At 32.8% G+C, this 20,991-nt stretch overlaps 1 protein-coding gene and 1 long non-coding RNA gene across 4 annotated transcripts in view; both read right to left on the bottom strand.

The window, feature by feature from the left end:
* LOC125062993 (rootletin) overlaps positions 1-20,991 on the bottom strand; it is a 100,601-nt gene that overhangs the window by 72,167 nt on the left and 7,443 nt on the right. The window contains exon 4 of one of the 3 annotated variants that reach the window (XM_047669180.1): positions 20,596-20,676. In XM_047669180.1, coding sequence (XP_047525136.1) covers positions 20,596-20,676 — 81 coding nt within the window. Of the gene's footprint in view, positions 1-17,997; positions 18,217-20,595; positions 20,677-20,991 lie in introns of those variants that run through there. The other 2 variants (XM_047669183.1, XM_047669181.1) reach the window with 2 other exon arrangements.
* Positions 511-1,047, bottom strand: LOC125062998. The gene is made up of 2 exons (XR_007119445.1): positions 655-1,047; positions 511-551 (listed from the first exon to the last, which is right to left on the bottom strand). It is a non-coding gene; the product is annotated as an uncharacterized LOC125062998 (long non-coding RNA).

The following is a 20,991-nucleotide window of genomic DNA, read 5'->3' as shown; positions in this document are numbered from 1 at the left end:
GTGTCTTTTTATATCCAGGGGCCTTGTTGTATGATACACATGTAATATTCTTCTTCTTCAAAGGCAGAATGTATTTTTCTATCAGGAATTTTGAACATTTGGGGATCTCTGAAATTATTAGATTTATAATTTTAGTATAGTAGAAAAATACAAATATATTACAATATTTACCTATCTTATTTATCGTTTTTTGTTCGACTTATCTCTGCTGGAGACAAGACATGATCAAGACTGCATCGAAAAATTGGTTCTTGGATAAAAATTATATTTTTAATGCTAAAGTAATCAAAATGTTTACCTTAGATCATCTATTTAGTATTTACTAGACTCTTCGTTCATCTCAGCAGCATATGTTCTAGGTTTCGTCAATACCATATAATTTCTTGAGTATTGGAAAAAAGCGATAATAACCAACGCCGAGAAACCAATTGGTCGTTTCGTGCCTACATTTTCTTCGCCATCTATAGATATTATATTAAGTATTTTTTAATGGATTACATCATTTATTTCTTGAAATAGAGGTTTAAACTTTAAAAGTGGAAACGGGCCTTCTGTAACAATAACAAAGTTCAATTTCACGAAGCTTAATGTTTATATATATAATTTTTTTCGTAAAATAATGCTGTATTGATAAATATTATTTTATAAACTTACCCCAAGATACATATAGATTGTCCTATGTTAGAATATTTTCACATAAAACAAGTTTTAACTTCGCTAAAAATGGCTAACTCACTGGTAATTGGTAAATGACGATTTCAGCGAGGGAAGAGCAACTTTTAATTTGTCAATTGTCGTACAAAATGTACATTTAAGTGAGATGAGATGTCAAATGGTATGTATCAGAATACCAAATACCAACAATTTTGGAGCGTAAGTGTAGCAGTGCCAAATTTTAGTTCCAAATGTTAACAATCTCATTTGAGCGGCGCTTTTGTCGCGGTTATTGTTTAACAGAATACCAAATTGTAACATGACACCGAAACGAACGATTTGACAGCAAAAATCAGCGCTGAGGGTGTGTGAAGTGAGTTACAGAATCGCAGGGCTGGTCCGAGATAAAGATAATGTTATTTATCCATGATTAAAATAAGATAGCGGTGTTCGTTTCTAACGCTTTGATGGAGAATATTTTTGTATCGTTTCTATGTAAATTATATTTTTACATACTCATTGATTATCAGGTTACATTGTTAGAAATTTGACCTAGATGATAGAATAAGGCCATTGGTGTTGTGAATATTAATTAAATAATAGCAAAAACACGAGAAATTTTAATTATTACCAGAAGCCTATCATTATTTGACTTCCACTTGCTATGAGAGTATTATTTTCAAGTAGAAGAAACAATGCAGCTAATTTGGAAGACAATTGAATTCATAATATTTTCGCAACGTTTAAATGAAGGTAATGGACCATGTGAGAAGATGAGTCACCGACCTATGTAATAAATGCGAACTATTAATCTCTTTCATGTTTCGCAATTGTGTATAACTACATATTATGATTGACCAACTATTTACCAATTTACTGTTTAACTTGATAATATATTTATGTTCAAATATATTTAAGCTGTAAATAAATAAATAAAAATTCGATTTTTCAATGCTACTGATTTTAAAATCTATTGTGAATATAGACTCCTTAAAAGCAATACAACAATAGTTGATACGATTTTCTTACCTCACGACAGAGACTTATTTTCAGTCCCTTAATAAACTATGGAACTTTCTCCATCGAACACAGGTGTATGTCGACAGTCACGATTTGGAATAGTGGGTCGATATTTGTTTTAATATCAAAATATGGCTAATGTATGAATGTTTTGATTCGAATTCAAAACGTCTGCTTAGTAATCACTACATCTAAATTAACTTATTGTTAAAGAAATAGGTTTTAGTGTAATGTAGACATAGTTGAAGAGTTAAAAATAAATTTCAAACATAAATATCATGAATTTTGCGAAATGTCATGCCCGGTTGCATTTTGAGGCAGTTAATTTAATTTAAACCAACAGCCAACGCTAGACTTCAGTTTACACCGGAAGCAGTTAACGAAATAATTTGCAGTATTTCATAATCTTTCATGATTTTACTGAAAAAAAAAATGCAAATTGAATTTAATTGAACATTTACATTAAGGCCCATCCAAAACGTCACTCAAATTTAAATCTAGTTTCAAGAGCTATAGTAACTAAGTTTGGTATATTTCACAGTGCTCAAGCGGAGGTGACTTGAGAAACGAATTAGAATTAATTACTGATTAGAAAACCTTAATCACTAAGAATCTAAACTTCAAATACGTTCTCAATTTAACATTGAGAACGATTCTTTGACTTTTATTACACTTTGCTCGGCTGGATACATATTAAAAAATATCTAAAAATATAGCCTATGTTACGGATAAATTAAGCATTTGATGAAAGAAATTTTTTTGAGTTAATTCTTTACAGGCGTAAAAATACCAAATATTTATTTTATTATATTGGTATAGGTACACCTGTAATTTTAATATACCTGTGTGATACACATCACTACTTAAAAGAGAATTCATTTACGTATTTTTCTATATGTACAACATCCCTGGCGACAAAAGCCCCAGTGATAGAGGTACTAATAGGGGACAGTATCACCTCTTTTATAATAGGTACTAAATTTACCAAATACTTGAAAATTTTACTTAAAGGTTCAATTAACGTCAAATTTTTCTTCGATATTCATATAATTATTGATTCATATCCAATTAAAGTTATTATAAACAAGATATGAAACGTACACAAAGCACGCATCATATGATTCAGTGCAGGTAGAAATAATCACTAATACAGGAAATGCATCCGTTTTATTGTCCGTGCATGATAAGTCTGGGATGTTACTTGAATATTTAAGATTTTCTAAGAATTGTACTTCGAACTGCGCAACTTTTTGATACAGTACATCTATATGCGTAAAAGAGGGGTTCGGTATTTTCATAGCTACAATTATAACAATAATATCTAAACAATACATAAAAAGCAAAAATAGAATACACACAAAACATAATCAATTAACATATATCATATAAAAAGACGATAATATTTTTTTTACTATGAAACACCATTTCTTAAAAGAGCGTACCAATTCTTAAAAGGCCGGCAACGCAATCGGTATCTGTTATATAAAAATAAACAGACCTTGTTAAAGGAGCTAAAAGTAACAGGAGAAGTGCAGAAACGTGCTATTTAGGAAGAAAAATTCGAAACTAACACGATTTTTGTGAATTCATGTATACTTTTATATATATTACTTCCAAGCTACCATCGTAGCTTCGTAATTGTTTATATATCAATACCATTCTCAAATAAGTATGTCAAGAAGTAAATGCTGTAATGCAAGCTCAAAATGCATTTAATAAATCAATGTATTTGAAAGTAATAAAGCACGTTCAAATGAGAATAAAAAACAAATTACAATTCCATAACAATCGAGTTAGTTACGTTAACATTAATCAAGTTTCATACAAGTTCAGTTCACTCGATGTAATAATTGATATTTCATTTGTAATTTTATAGCCATTGAATCACATTTGCAGTACTGGTTTATCGAAATAGATGGCTATTATAAACTGACACGCAACATATTCTATAAATGAAGTCATAAAATTGCGATGTTATTAAAATAAATCAAAAGAAAATATTACTTTTCCATTACAAGTAATTGACAAAATAAATCATGAAAATGTCTATGGTTACAGATGTTAGACAATTACCAAAATATGTTTTTGTTTTATGCGATTTTTGAATGCATTTTTACTCAGAGAATTGTGACTCAAATATCGGGTTCTATGCCTTGCGGTATACTTGGCTTGAAAACTAAGAAAAAATATTTTAATTCCTTACAAACCTACTTGAGTATGCGTGGATATGGATTTCCATATATTTTGGAATGGTCGGCTTGCCCAAAACAACTGCTTCCATCTCTATATTTACAACGTTTATGTCAATTTCACACAATCTAAATACAATTTACTATTAAAAATCCAATGATTTTATCTATACAAACACTTATGCCTCAAAAGCAACTGAATAATATTCGTATCAAAGCAAAAGTCGGGAATACGTAAACCTCCGTTGATCTAACTAAACCAGTTCCAGCCACTTACAAAGACGGGATGGCAGTTTGAAATACTCAAGTAACCCGCAGGCGATTCCAGCCAAGTGCTCATTACGTCAATTTATATGTGCAATAATACTAAATCTCAGTAATAGAATAGCAAACGTTTATCTCTTTACAAATACATATTAGGTAGCATTTAGTCTACTTTCTAACTACGCATTTAAAGATTTATTGGTTGATAAAAATTAAAGAATGATCAAATAGGGTTTAATTAAAAATTATATTACGGGAGTTAACTTAACATTAGTTAAGTTACATATACATATATATTTTATAGTTAATAATTAGAATCGCAAATCAATTGATAGCATTCACTGCACACTTGAGGCCAAAATGAGCCCTTTAGTTTTTCCCATACTCATAAATTGTAATATAACATTCTTCCGATAACGTCCAATATGTCGACTACACTTGTACTGTTTATAGGTAACAGAAGTGTCACTTAGATTGAAGAACCCTTAAATAAGTCAACTTAAGTTTTTGTTAATCTAGCGTCGCAACCCCAACCCCTTTTATGTTAGTTATAAGCTCATGTTGTAAACGATTAAATCCAGTAGACATCCAGCTTCTAACAAAGAGTTTCATTTATTTGAACATCCCTCCAAAAACCGGGAATAAAATAAATGTATAATTAATAATTAGTTACATAAGTAAGCACCTAAGTAACATAATTGATATATCAGTCGATTACCGCCTAAAGATTATGCTTTTCATAAACGCAGCTATCTAATTTGTATGACTGGCACTATGAGACGTGATATTTTATTTTCCTTTCATTACGTTTTCTCACTGCATCTAGCTCTTTTCAAATTTGAATGTCGAATAGAATGTCGTTACATAAATCTATAAGACTTGAATTAAGCTAACTAAAAGTTGTTATCAATTATTCCATATTAGCAAGATTAATCGTTACAAAACCTGCGACGTGGGTACATATTGTATGTAAATCAGATCTACGATTTGGAACAGAACGTGACTATGTACATTTTGTAATGTGTGAGGTTTCAAGGTCTGCATTAGTTAGGCGAAGATTGATTACAACTGCAAGTTTTATTGCATAATTATTAACAAGTGGCAGTGATAAATCGTTATAAGGCGACTTAATTTCTAGCTACTGAAACTTACACAATCCTTTCACCGGGAATCAAATGCCGTACCTCCGAGTTTTACGTCATTTTCCACTTAGCGTTATGTTTAATGGCTAAAGACAGGCTAAAAACAGGTATCCGTTTGATTATCAATATAAAACCAAATTAGCTGTTGACATAAAAAACAAGTTAATGACATGCTAATCAAATTAATGAATGCACAATATTAAAAGCACAGTTTCGTTACATTATTTGGAAATAGTTATTTTGAAACAATAAATTAAATTAATTTATCATGTTTTGAAATAGTTTTCCTAGAGAAAGCAGAATATAGAGCTATTCAATCCAAATTATATTATTGTTGCTTAAGTAATAGTTTTATGACATTACTTGAATGACTTTTAAATATGCATATACTCTTATTACAAAACAAATTTTTGTTTTAAAAATTACGTTATTTAGAAACTGAATACAGTCGCACATTATTCTAACGCTAAAATCGACGTCTGACATTAACGTATCATAAATATTTCTTGTTATATAATATATATATTGTCTTGACTGCCTATTATAAATTATTGTTCTCAGTTTTGCGGTTTTTAATTCTAACATATATGGCGGTTTACGTTCAATTTATTTATTTATTTATTTATTTATTTATTTATTTATTTATTTATTTATTCCATATAATTATTCTATCTTTACAGCAATTACTAATTCGATAGAACGACACAATATTTTACCCACACCAATTAACCTAAATACAAAACATTAACAGAAATATATTTATGTACCTAAATCTTATAACTAATAATATAGGAAGCAACTCTTGTGAACTCAGCCAGTGTGCAAACAAATAAGTCTACCTTAATAGAAATCTTATTTAATACGTGTATTGCTCGCGTGAGTGGTGCTTCGCTAACCAAGTTGGAATGTGCGCGCGGTACATCCAAAAGTTGAGACTTCCGCCTCAGGTTTCTACTTGGTACCCGTAGGCTCAGTCTCTCCATTATGTCCGGATTATGAACCCGACCCGTAAGTATCTTAAATATATACACCGACAAGGCTAGCTCTCTTCTGAGGCGTAGTTGGTCATATCCCACCATACCCAGAACAAACAGGGTCGGGTACATAAGTGGATAAAAAGGATACACTCCGTACAGTCTCTTGTAGAGGTACCGGGTGAATTTATTTTGTATTCGCTCTAGCATGAGACTGTATTTAGCCTCATATGGGGCCCACACCATTGCATTGCATTCTAAGTGACTTCTGACTAACGCATTGTATAAAATTTTAATCGCACTAATATTTGTGAAGCCACAAGCTATTCGCAATATGAACCCCAAATTTCTGTATGCCTTTTTACATGTTTTATCGACGTGTTGCGCAAACCCAAGATTGGCATTAAAATATATTCCTAGATCCTTAACCTCCGAAACTCTAGCCAACGTAAGACCACTAATAGTATAATTGTATCGAGTGGGAAATCGTGCTCTCGAGAAAGATATGACTTTGCATTTCGCCAAATTAAACTCTAATCTATTTCTCCCGCTCCAATTTACCACTCGATCAATGTCTTCCTGCAGCCGCATACAGTCGTCTGTACTTTCTATGGGCATGTAAAGTTTGATATCATCAGCGAAGAGCAAGCACTTTGCATTCTTGACAACTTTTGGTAGGTCATTCAGCATTATCATAAATTCCATCGGTCCTAAATTACTGCCCTGTGCCACGCCTGATCTCGTAAAGTAAGCCTCTGACCTACACCCAGCGTATTCCACGTATTGCGTACGATCTTCCATAAAGCTAGCCATGAAGTTCAATAAGTGTGGAGTGAATCCTACCTGTGCAAACTTCTGCAAAAGCACGTCGTTATCGACCAAATCAAACGCTTTTTTAATATCGAAATAGGCAGCGTCCACCTGCTTTCCACTGTCCAGTACTGGGCTAATATTAGCCATATAATTTAAGAGGTTGCTAGTGGTACTCCTCGTAGACCGAAACCCGTGTTGAGCTTCTGAGAGTTGGGAACTCACTTGATTAAGTATGCACTTTTGAAGTGCCGTTTCCAACACCTTCGCCGGACTTGACAATATAGCTATCGGCCTATACTGTTCTACTTTATCGCGGCATCCTACTTTAGGAACTGGAATTACCCGACTGCTTTTCCAACATGTGGGAAATATTGCTGCTTTCAGACACAGGTTATATATGTGTAGCAGTGGTTCAGCAAGTACAACGCCACAATCTCTCAAGATATAAGGCGGTATACCGTCCGGACCTGCTGCCTTTTTTGGCTTAAGTCGCTTAAGTGCCTCCTGTATATCGTTTAACTGTAAGCTCCCAACGTGGACTCTTGCAGCCCCGTTTGAACAACCCGCTCCGGCAACAGCTGCGCTGACGTCAAGCTTTGGCTTTTGCGTAACATAAACAGAGCTAAAATACTCGGCAAATGCTTTAACACTCCTATCCGGCGGTAGTACCTCTCCGTTCTCAATAATACCTGATGGTTCTCTATTGACTCTGTTACTATTAATAAATCTCCAGAATGACTTGGGATCTTCAATCACATTTGATTCCACAGCCTTAGTATAATTTTCAAGAGCCAATGCAATTAATTTCTTGACTTCAGCTCTGCAACAGCTAAACTCTTTGTAATCTCTTGGGGATTTAGTGACCTTGTATCTCTTATGCAGCGTGGCTTTTTGTTTAATTTTTTTAATTACCTCCTTTGTGTACCATTTTGGATATAAATACCTTGAGTATCCTAGGTTCCTGGAATTTTTTGGCACGAATTCCTCAAACACAGAGTTTAACTTATAATAGAAGCAATTGAGACTCAGATTTAAATCAGACGAGTATACATCAGACCAATCCACTTCTCTAACCTTAGAATACAATGCATTAAAATCAGCTTTCTTAAAATTCCACTGTAACAAGCACTCACCCGTTTTTGCCGCATCATTCCTTGAAGAAACCGCCCAAATGCGTGGACGCACGCACACAAGAAGCGGTGGATGCTGATCGTCTACAGGTACTAAAGGTTCATCCATCTCACACACCCCAACGCTTTGCATTCCCCTACCTTTGCTCAAAACCAAGTCTAATAGACGGCCATTAACATTTTTTATATTGTTACACTGACTGAATTCACAATAGTTACTAAAGTAATTCCAAAAATAAGTATTTACATTGTTTGAACAAGAATATAAATTAAAGTCACCGATCACTAATACATCATCATACTTGGAACAAAATTCTTCAATTGTTTTGAGCAATAAAAAGTATTCATCATCATTCGTATTTGGAGGAGTATAAACAATACATAACATAAACATGAATCTACTTTTTAAATAGACAGTTGCACAAACTATTTCAAACGGGCGAGATTCAATATGCAAATCACAGGGCAAAATTACGCGGCGCAGTTCCAGGCGTGGGGAAGCCACGAGACATACGCCACCATGCTTGCGCCCATCCACGCGGTCACATCGTAATACCGTATATCTGGGAGGGACTAACTCAGCGTCAGCTATCGAATCATTACATCCTGTTTCCGTGACTGCAAACAAATCTACAGAGATTGATGAGACACTCATATAAAATTCCTTTAACTTGGTCCGAAGACCCCTCACATTTTGGTAACATATCTTAATAGGTCTACTTCCATCGTTTTGGGTTATTTGGTGATCTCCGAAACCCAATCACAATATTCAACATTAATAGGCCAATTATCCGGTTTACATAATAACTCATATTCATATTCTGGTACCCCGATAATGAATGATGCGTAATCCTTTTCTCTTTTATGATTAATTTGTTCCACTCTTATAGACACTTCCCTAGCATATATGACGTTCTTAACATAGTTCTCCAGACATTCTAAACTTGTCTCTTTGTTTAGCCGCCACACATGCAGAAACTTTTTCCGCTCAGCTCCACAAATCTCCACTACATCGCTTCTACCTCCTTTTTTCACCTCACAGCTGGGGTATTTTCCACGTTGATATTTCCCAACTCTTTCATTTGTCTTATCGCCACAGTTTTCCCTTTCAACATTGGTTTCCATTTCTTGTTCTTTATTTCTACGTGCTACATCTTCAGTTACCCTATTTGTTTTCCCCGTAACAGCACTCTGCTTTAAGTTGTTGTTTTTTATTTGGCTCGAGCTCTGTTTTGCAGCATTCGCAAACGAGACCACCGGTGGAGTTCCTATCTCACATAGTGTGATTTGACACAATTGCAGGAAAAACGTGCGGTCGCTTTGAAAAATTGTTTTATTAACTGTTAATGTCTGATAGTCGTCTCATACTTTCGGTATGAGTAAGATATTTGTTTAGGAATAAAAACGAAACACATTAGGTATAACACCTATGCATGGTATAATAGATTCAAATTGTTTTACTAGAAAATTCGACTGATTTAATTGTTTTACTATTAATAACTTATTATACAAAATAAGTTTTCGATTAAAGTTATTGGTTACCATAGTTACCATTATTTTTATATTGTAACCATGACAACAAACGCGGTAACTTCTATCCAGGTTTTATAAGGCCGAGTATATTCACTATACAAGGTAATGTTTGCAAGTTTTCGGGCGTCGGTTTTACATAGGTTAGCCAATAAATAGCGAATTCAAATTTATCTTACGACACCAATTTAACACTCGTTACGGATGACTTTTTGCATGAAATTCGTGATGCGTTGTGCTAATCACGTTATGAAATATTAAACAGATTTTACTTATTATAGTTCGTTCGAACTATAATTGAAATATAATTGTTTTATTGAAACAGTACACTCTCACCCTTATCTTAGTCAATATTAATTAGCCTCCACTTAAATCTAATTAAGACATTTATATGTTCGGCAGTGCTTTCGGCGACTTGATATTGAGAGCCTCAATTATTGTATCAAACGGAAAAACAACAAAAAATCTGTGTTGTTTCGTAGAAACATATAATAGAATATGCGATTTACTAAATTATTCTTCCTGGTAATTGTTATGCAAATAAAATCTTGAACTATATAAAGATTTTACGCATTATAAAATCTTTATCTTCATCGTTTCCATATTGTATGGGTTTAAGGCTGGCAACACATTTGCGAGCCTTCTGGCAATGTTAGTGTCCATGGGCGGCGGTAACACATGACATCGGGTGAGCCTTCTATCACATTAAAAAAATAAAATGATTCTGATTATAATGATAAATAATAATCTAACTATTTTACTAGCTTTAATAAACAAGTAAATATATATGTTTAAATCGTTATCACATTATTAGCTTCTATGTGTATTGTGAATGGTGGTATACAATTTACGCAACATTGAACGAGTATGTTAAGAGGAAAGCTATGTATGGGGAAAGGTGGAAAGTTCACGCAACTCCATTTCACTAAGCTTTCTTAGTCAATTAGCCGTCTAGGTGTAATCAGCAAGTTGAGAACCGCAACGTTTCTTAAGCACTTGTTTACTGAGCTACTGGACACTAAATTCATAATTCTATACCTCGTAACATTCTCTTGTTCTTTACTATTACTACTACTATTAATACTGTACAGCGTAATAATATTTTCGTCGCGAAAGTTTGGAAAGCACAACTTCGGTAGGTACTTCAATGGACATAATTTATCCGTCGTTATAAATAAATTATAAAAATTGGGATCAAAGACTTAATTAACTTAATTAAGGTAGTTCGATAATAACACATCTGATAAATTATATTTTGTTACTGTTACCCGACAAACGTTGTTTTGACATCTGTATTATTTCTAGTAAACAATTTTTAGTTCAATAAAAGTAACTATTTATTATGATGATCAAAACAACAACAAAGCAATCATAAAGGTTGATATAGGAAGCAATTATTGATGGCAAAGCACGAAGCAGTGATGAGTAGTGACCAATGTGAGGAAGAGTTAAGTGAAAGACGGAAATAGTGATTGCTAATTGAAGACAGGTCGATGGATGTGTTTACCCTCGTAACTTAGTAATCATCGTGTTAAGGACATAGAGTAAAAATGCTTTCTAAAGGTTTAATCAAGATCTTTATGAATTCGTATTTCCATGAAATTTGTATTTAATCTAATATATAAAGTTCGTTCCCATACTCCTTCGATACGGCTCGACCGATTCTTATGAATTTTTTTATGCATATTCAGTAAGTCTGAGAATCGGCTACTATGTTTCAACCCCCTAAGTGATAAGGGGTTGTTTTTATGATACAGCATACAAAAATACATACAACTCCTAATTTTCACCCCTCTACGATCAACCCCTATTGTTTATTATTGTAGATAGTTATTTTTATTGAACTAAAAAAAGGTTTCCTAGAAATAATATACATAGCAAGACGACGTTTGCCGGGTCAGCTAGTATATATAAAATAATAAAAGTTGCCCTAAAAACCATCAATAGACTATACAAGTGGAATCTTGTATGTCCATGTTACCCAGCGAATAATTTATTATTATATTTCGTATAAAGTGTACGGTATTTACAAAACTACTCGTACATGTAGGAAACCAGTCACCGGCGAAATAAGCGTGTCACTGGGTTTCTGGTTAGTCGTTTCTGTGTCGTGCTCAAAACTCTCGATAACTTCACAAAATTATACAAATTTCGGTTATCATTAACTTTCTCAAGTACCTACTTGAGTAATGGTGCGATACTTTCAACCACATAATCTATATTTATATTGAAATATTAGTAGAGCACGCAAGGCTGAACACCTGTTAAGAAAAACAATGTCTGCTTGGATGGTATTTGATTTGATTTATTAACTAATATTACAATGAGAAAAGATTTGATTGTTTGTTTGCAATAAATAGGATCTGAAACTACGGGACCGATTTGAAAAATTCTTTCATGATTAGAACCTTACGTTATTCCTATGAACATAGGCTATAGATCTACAAAAATCTACCTAAAAGTCCGTAATACCATATGTCCAGCAAATAAAAAAATATTTTTGCATTTAAAAGTATATTTACCGAGAAAAGCTTTAGACTACAGAACATCGTCCTACGGCAGAACTGCTGAGCACAGCTAGTAATTTTAATACCTAAAAAAGGAATGGAATCGTCCAAATATAACCAAATTTTTATAAGATTTCTGGCGTCATGCCATCTAGGATGGTCAAGGGAAATAACTGTCACTAAAGGCTTTATTATCATGCTGAAATTATAAAGGGCCTACCCGTTTGGGAAGAAAACCCTTAAATAGCCAAGTAGATCAAAATACAAAACACCGATTGAATTCACACGAAAAATACATATGCAGGAAATTAATCAATCGTTTATTTCAGCACGATTTCTAAAGCTGACTACGAGGTCGAATAGAACCACTTGAATCACGCAATACGACACAAATCGTAAAAATACAGCAACGCTAATTGTTAACATGGTTTGATTGGTATTAATATACCTTTCGTTTTCGTCGTTTCATTGATACCCTTCCAAGCATTTGATATCTTCGTGATAAAATGTACTTGTCGTGATCATAATATCGAGACAAGCTATTATCGTAAATTATCTTTCTCATTGTCATACACATTTCGTATATTTTTATTTTATAGCTACAAATCAAAATAATGTTACGAATAATTAACCATTCAACAAATGAAGCAATAATATGTTCTTTTCATTTATTTTACAATTATTTTATGTAAAGACTGCAGTAAGTTTTAGTTGTTCGCACGTGATTAAATATAGGTATAATGCACGCGCATTACATGATACACGTTGAAACGAATACGTACTAATCGCTATTGTATTAAAGAACGATCGTTTCTTGGGCCTCATTACTTTCTTTTACTGTCATAACATTTCTTTTTACAGCTGATATTTAAATAACTATTTAAATGTACATCTCATTACGTATTTTATGCAGATTTCTGTCAAGTTCATGCAGACGAACGAAGTAGGTTATCAAACTGAAAGGGTACCATCAAATACGTCAAATAAAGAACACGAGTGACTCCCAGTTGTTCAGTAAGCGGATGCAAGTCAATAACTAAACAAACGAGATGGCTCGGATAACGGAATACAAGTCGAGCTCGTTGCTTTCAATGGATCGTGGAAATTAGATTCCGCGTTAGCCGTTACACTCAGGCTAGTTCCCATTGGAAATATTCTTATAATATGTTGATACGACACTTGATACTGTGAATATGCAATAGACTGACGCCAAATAAGTGCTAATGAATAGCAAGCATCGAAGCTATAAGGCCGTGTATTTATTACTCCACGAGAAATTTCTCATGAATTATATAAATAGAAGAATCATTTGCATTCAATAGAAATAAGAAAGTCTCCAAAACAAGCGTAGGGCGTGTATCAATCTATTATTCTTCTTGAACAAAATGTTGATATCTCAAATGAAGTCAATTCACTATACCAGGAATCTCATAGATTTTTCGAAGGCCAAGTCTTCATATGTGTCAAGATAAACCCACCAAGCTATCGTAGCCAACGTATCGTAATACTATTTGACTTACGGAGATGGTCACGGTGTCTCTTGTAACAGAAACTTGTAGAATTACGCAGTGGGTCTAGTGCCTAATAAACTAACGAACATTACAAGCGTAATATTTGTAGTACAATGCTTTTCATAATTCTGTGGAGATAATAGTACAGGCACTCAACTATCTGACACGGTTCTATATCTAGAACTAGCTGACCCGGCGCACTTTGTTCCACCTTACAGTCTAATAATATCGTGTTAACTTTAGTTAGACTTAGGATTTCATTATGGTTAACATTAATACAAATTCTTTTTGCAAATATAGAAATGTTTTATTGCGTGCCATTGCGAAAGAAGAATGTCAGTTTTACACATTAGGCCTCTTCTCTCTAGCGCCAATATTGCGTTACTGCATGTCAAAGCACTTTCTGATATACAACATTTTTTGATGAGGTAACTTCGATCAAGATCAAACCATGCATCTCCTCATTCACCTCAAGATCGGAATTTCTTGAACTGACACGAATTCGACGTAAAAATGATGCGTAGTTTTGTCAACGGATGGCACCACATGCTGTTTGCATTCGTAAAATTAATTTACTTATTTATTGTTATTCGATAACTTATCCGATATTTTAGTACTTATTCTGCTATTCGGAGTTGAGAAGAATCCACTAAAAAAGATATAACTAACATCGGTCCAGCCGTTCTCGAGTTATAAGTGTTGTAACAAACACGACTTTCTTTTATATATATAGATATACGTTGACAGTTGTTTTATTCTATAGTAAACTAAACAAAAGTAATTTACTATTCATAACAATCACAGAATATTTTGCTTATTAGAATCCCGATAGCTATTTAAGAGTGAAGTAATGAAACCATGATTTCTTTAATATTACTTCAAAAATTTAATTCGTTTAATTTTATATCATAAATAGCCTTTAATAAATACAGAATATTTTGGTTGGAGCTCACGGATAATATAATTTAAATTAATTTTTTTATTGTAGACATAACAAATCATTAATTTACCAATTATGAAATCAAATTTTCATAGCAAACTTATGGATATATGTGTGTAAATTAAGTGGCCTTAAGTACTTTGTTTCTTAAGTAGGTTCCAAGATACGAATGTTCTCAAGAGGTGAGTTGATCCGACCTCGGTTCCGCTTATTTGTCTATCCCACGCTCCTATACGATATAATGGATATTGACAATTAACACAACCAGATCAAGTAACTGATCTGTTATTAATACTTTACACATAATTATTAATATTTAGTAAATCGTCAAAAAGGAAGAGGATCTCGTCGGATTTTTTATGTATATTCCCCGATTCCAAGCAATCTGGACGGATTTAGATTTTCTTTTTATTTTTAAGAAAAAAATTTTTACCCTGAAATTTAGGCAAATAATTCTAGAAGTATAGTAAGCTTGGGTATACTCAGCTTGGGTATACTCGTATATATAGATATAGGGGCTCGTAAACTGATAAAGAGTAGATTTATAAGAACAGTACCTATGTTATAAGACAATGTAAGTTGGAAAGAAATTTTTCATTACTTTACTAAGATTCTCGTCACCGTGAATGTTTGTTATTTATTTGTTTTAATATATATTATAAGCGAAAGTGCAATATCTTCTTAAATAATTTCACACATATTTTATCCATAGAAAGAAGGTGTTTGAAATTGAGCCAAATAGGTAGCAAACACCGACAATTACTATTTTAACAACAAAGCTTGGAGTGATTCTGTACCAAAATCATTTTTATCAAAAATCAAACAACTTTTTATAGCACATCTTAAGAAAACATGTTACTCCGATCTGCATCAAACGTATCTCGGCTGCACCTTATCGTCTTATCACTTGACTGATCAATCTAATTTCGTTTCATACAAAATAAATTGGACTTTTCACTCTATTGAGATTGAAAGCAAGACTGTTTTCTCACAATATGTTAAACTGTAACCAAAGTCAAGTCAAATATCATTTATTCATATAGGTAGCACAATGTTCACTTATGAACGACAAAAAAGAAATATACATTAAATGCTTCTAATTTTACATTTACTGCCAGTTCTCAAATCAAGGGCGTAGAACGGAAGAGAAGAACTGGCAATAAACTCTCCGCCACTCTTTTTGATCGCCAAGTTTTTATTTTACACCACGCTTGTAACCATTACACCATGTTCTACAGGACATCTTAAGTAGTAAATAATAATAAAATAAATTAAAAACAAAGATTTGTCCTCTATCAACAGGAGGCATGGTGTGAAATAGGAGCACGCACTAACATTCTCGTGGGAACAACACGCAAATACATAGTTGACCCTATTTTAAGGACTGTCTACACAGTGAATTATTATAAATACCACAGTAGCTATTCACAAAAATCTATTTATTTAACACTACGTTGCAAAAATCTGTATAAATTAAAGTAATTAAATAATAAGGAGTGATACGGGCGGCCATAACGCTTTCGAGCGATCATTTGAATCTTTATTCGAAGTATAGAGGTACATACTTAAAACCGAACATGGGAAACAATGGGATTTTCTAAGATTCTTCAGACTGTATAGAAAAACGTCAGTATAACTATCGCTATTGACTGTTACAAAGTAGGCGCAGGTGTTTTTTAATAATCAAGGAATGTTGAAAATTGTGTAGACGAATTAAGACTATTTCTACTTGAAGTCGGAAAAACAGACTCAACAAACTGCCAGTGCTTGTAAGACATAAATATATTATTTCGGGGTATTATTAATATCAAATAATCTTGAAATCATTGTTGAAAGGTACAGGTTATTTCATGTCACAAATCAACTAACCACAGACACAAAAAGCAGCCAGTAAGCGTAATAAATAACCGTCAGTCAACGTGTCAGCTGGATCGTAAAATACTTTCTATACGACTTGTTCAACATGCTTGTGATAATAAGTTTTATAAAACTAAAGAGGTTTAATATTCGACCCATTCTTGGTACCAAGATAAAAAATTTACGAGTCCAGTGAGAGTCTTAGGGTTCACTGAGTTTTTAGTCATCAATTAACAATGGTCTGAACAATTTTGTAACAACGATATTTTATTTTTAATCAAGATTATTATTAATTATAATTATAAGAGCGGTGCGTAGTGGATTCAGCGTGCGACTCTAACTAAGGTCGTAGGTTCGATCCCCAGCTGTGCATCAATGGACTTTCTTTCTATGTGCGCATTTAATGTTCACTCGAACGGTGAGGGCAACATCGTGAAGAAACCAGCTTGCCTTAGACCCAAAAAAGTTGAAGGCGTGTGTCAGGCACAGGAGGCTGATTATAATGAAACAGGACTTCTTCGTATAAAAAAATAATATATCCGGGATTCGAATGGTACGTGACTAGATAGTAGATAGATACATTAATATTTTCTTGCTTAAGTCAACGGATTTATTATTTTTATTATTGGTTTATCTATTACTGTAACACTTTAAACACACAATATATATATATATATATATATATATATATATGTCGTTTAGAAAACCCCTAAAATGTGTAGTATATATATATATATATATATATATATATATATATATATATGTCGTTTAGAAAACCCCTAAAATGTGTAGTAAGTTATTTGATGAATATTGGAATCAGGAAAATTTTACTTAGATATAGATTCATAAATGAGAAGGAAAATGTAAGAAATATTTCTAATTGGTTCTTGAAATTGAAAATATTGTGAAAATTAAGTAACTCAGAAATTTACAAAGTTACTTAGTTAAGTTTTGTCGAATAAAAAAAAGTCGACTCAAAAATTATCCGACGGCCACTGCTTTTTCATGTAACTTTTTGTTCTCTTAAGGCCAATAGCCGAACCACAAAAAGATTACATTCAAATAGTTCTTAACATGTAACTATAATACAAAAACATAACTTCCGAGTTCCGATAATGCTTTTCCGGCAAACAATCGTATTTCATGATTATTGCACTGAAACTACTAATTAATATGAGTAATTTCAACCTTTCGTTTTAAATTTTTAAACGTTTCCATTATAAACTTATTTTAGTTTCCTATGGGAATTATGTTTATATTGTCAAGGAGTACAAATTAAATTTAAGTCTAATCTAAGTAGTAGACCAAATATTTTTCTAGCTCTTAGCCCAAAACAAATCAATATATATATTAAGTTAAAGGAAACATAGAAATATCTGTTTCTGCCAATAAATCCATCTGCTTTTAAATTAGACTTAAAAGACTTTCTCCGCTAATCATCGTCTGAGAAACAAACGGATACTCACAGCAGTAGAAAGTAAATCCGAATTTAGAATCCGAAGTAATGAACACGATTCACAAATCGAATTTAGAAAATTAATGATCGAAACACAGATTAATCACAAAGGTCACAGACACAAAATATCAAAACTGTTAAGTCAAGCACTCGATTATTATATTTTTAAACGAAACGCGGGAAAAGTGACAGCTCGAAGCCAATGCGGCTTCACGCGTGCGCACTTCGCGATAACTGGGGTCGTTCTGTTCGAGCGTGAACCGTTGAACGTGAAACAAGAAGTGGGAATTGAGCATTGGCAGTTGGGACAATTAGCGTTATTTTGCTATGGGATACGTATTTTTTTTTAATAATTTGACTTTTCTACCCCACCTCTACGGCATACTAAATAAAAAACCTAAATAACCGATGCAACAATCTCCGTTAAGATACTTAAATGTTGTAGACTATCACTGTCTACCACAGCCTAAACACAATATGACAGAAAGAGAGAAACAAGTACTTTGCCTAAAACATTGCAATTGGAGTGATTTGGTTTATATGAATAAGGAGGAATAAGTCTATTAGACTGTAAACTATTATTCGTAATTATCCAAATACATCGAATTAAAACGAATAGTTATATTTTTTAATAAAGTATATACATATTGATCTCTATTAAATAACTAACTATTTACGGTACCCGACAAATGCTTTGACGAATAACATCGATTATTAAAACGGAATTTCCAACTGATTTCGTATATATTTAATTGCTTTATTAAGGAAAGGAAAATAAGACCTGAGCTTAAACATTAAAAATATTTACTCTAATAAAACACGGCTACTTAGTAACTAGTTTAAACTATAACAGGAAGAGTTACATCTGGCACAGGACAAGAAACGCGTCCCATGACTAACGGCCAACGTCCATAATGGAGAAGCGCCTTAAAAAGAAACTTAAATGATACATCTGACCTTACATTTCTACGAAAATAAAGTTACTTTTTAATTTGTTAAATAGGTGTTAATGCTGAAGTTAAAGACTTTTATAGATAATTGCGGAAATATCCTGAAAGAAAATATTACATATAGTGCAATACACCGCTATCCTTCGTTCCTTTTAAACAGAAATAGATAAATAATTGTATAATCATGAGCAAATAAACAAAAAAAGCTATCTTAACTGCCATCAATATTATGAACGTAATAACCTAAATGGTCAAGTGCCGATAAGATTTAAACCAACTCATGTCTTACACAATGCCAGAATTTCTTAAGGTCTGGAAAGCACTTAAAACATTTTAAGTGGTATATATATATATAATATAATATTTTAAGTCATTATATTTATTTTAATAGGGTTCTTTTTCGGTTAAATAAATTGTCTAGGCTCTATAAGTCTGAATACTGTAGACTGTAGAGTGGTGAATACAATTTTTTTTTTTAATTTTATGGCCTGGAGTGTATATTATGATTTTGAACACACATAGAAAATTAAAATAAAAACAGCATCACCAGAAACAGAAAATTGAAACGATTAATTAATTTTAAAGGCTGAAATAGTCTGATTACTTAAAACCATATGTAGTTTTCCTCATGATTAACTTTTTTAACATAAAAAAATGTGAGTATGATTAACAGTACATAAGGGTTTTAAGTGATGCGAGAACAATTTATGATAATTCTTAGTGTTGCTATATTCATAGTTTTTTTTTCAAGTTTTGTTTTATTGGTCGGCCTTTACAACGCTGGTAACCCCGATGCAAAATATTAAGTAAAAAACCAAGAGGTAAGAGAAATTACAATTTAGGGTACAAATTTTTCGAAGAAATTTAAGTCTAAATAAAAATATTTAAGAATCATGTTTCAAATTGCACGTAACAAGATACACCAAATTCTACCGCAGGCTATTTCACACGGCTCGCACAAGGATCCGTTTTTGTCCCGAAATACTTCAACGTCATTAAACCCCGTAACCCATGTTTAGGCAAGTTAAAAGCTTAGCATTAAATATAATTATGTTTGTAATACCCGCAATGCCTGATTAAATTACAAATATTTTTATTTTTAAGTTTATCTTTTAAAAAATATATTTCCGATATGTTTATATTATATATTAGTTATTTTATTTGTCTACTGGCGGATATTTATTAATATAACGGCTTGTAATGTGTAAAACTAGTTAAAATCTACTTGTACAAAATCTGTTACTACATATTTCACCGGGGTACAGATACCGGCAAACATCTTAAACAAATGTCCTTGCCTGCGCAGAAGCTATTTTTAGGTATCACTGGGAGGGTTGGGTGGTGCGCGGCGGCGGGAGAGTGACGTGTCGATCGCGTGATTGGTAAATCAGTTGACGTTTGTGTCCCGCTTGTATGTGTACGATGCGCAAACTTTCCCCCACTCCGTTGTTTAATGCTCAAGAAGTTTGCCGGTATCTGTACTTTTTGGAAGATTACAATTAATACTCGTGGATACTGCCTACAACGCTAACTTGTTCTATTACTAAACGAATAAGAAAAGACCTTGAGTTCAAATCCGTGGGAAACACAATTGTTTCTCTATTGAAGATATAGATTCTTACCTACTTATCAAATTAACATAACAATACTAAACTTACCTGTTCATATTGTGATGTAGTCCGCGCCACCTCTCTCCTCAGTTGTATTATGACCCGCTCCTTCGATTTTATTTCCTCCAGCTGAAAAATTATAAAACTTAGTTGATTTATATTTGAATTCCTTACAAGGGAGCATTTTATACTCGTCTATAGGCGTTAAATAGCTGTTAAATGTGTTGTCTTTATCATTCATGTCACATTTTCATTAAATTCAGAAAAAATTCAATTAAAAATTAACTTTTTCAGACTATTTTTTTATTCTTCAAAGAATGAAATATACGTTGTTATATATGTTGGTTACTTTTGTACACTTCTAAACGGCATAAATTTATTTAAATAAAAATAATAATTACCATTAAGCTCACTATGTCTAAAGACTAGCTGACAGTATGGAAT

Source organism: Pieris napi, chromosome 2 (genome assembly GCF_905475465.1).
Source record: "Pieris napi chromosome 2, ilPieNapi1.2, whole genome shotgun sequence".
Classification (NCBI taxonomy): Eukaryota; Metazoa; Arthropoda; class Insecta; order Lepidoptera; family Pieridae; genus Pieris; species Pieris napi.
This window is presented reverse-complemented; position numbering and strand designations above follow the sequence as displayed.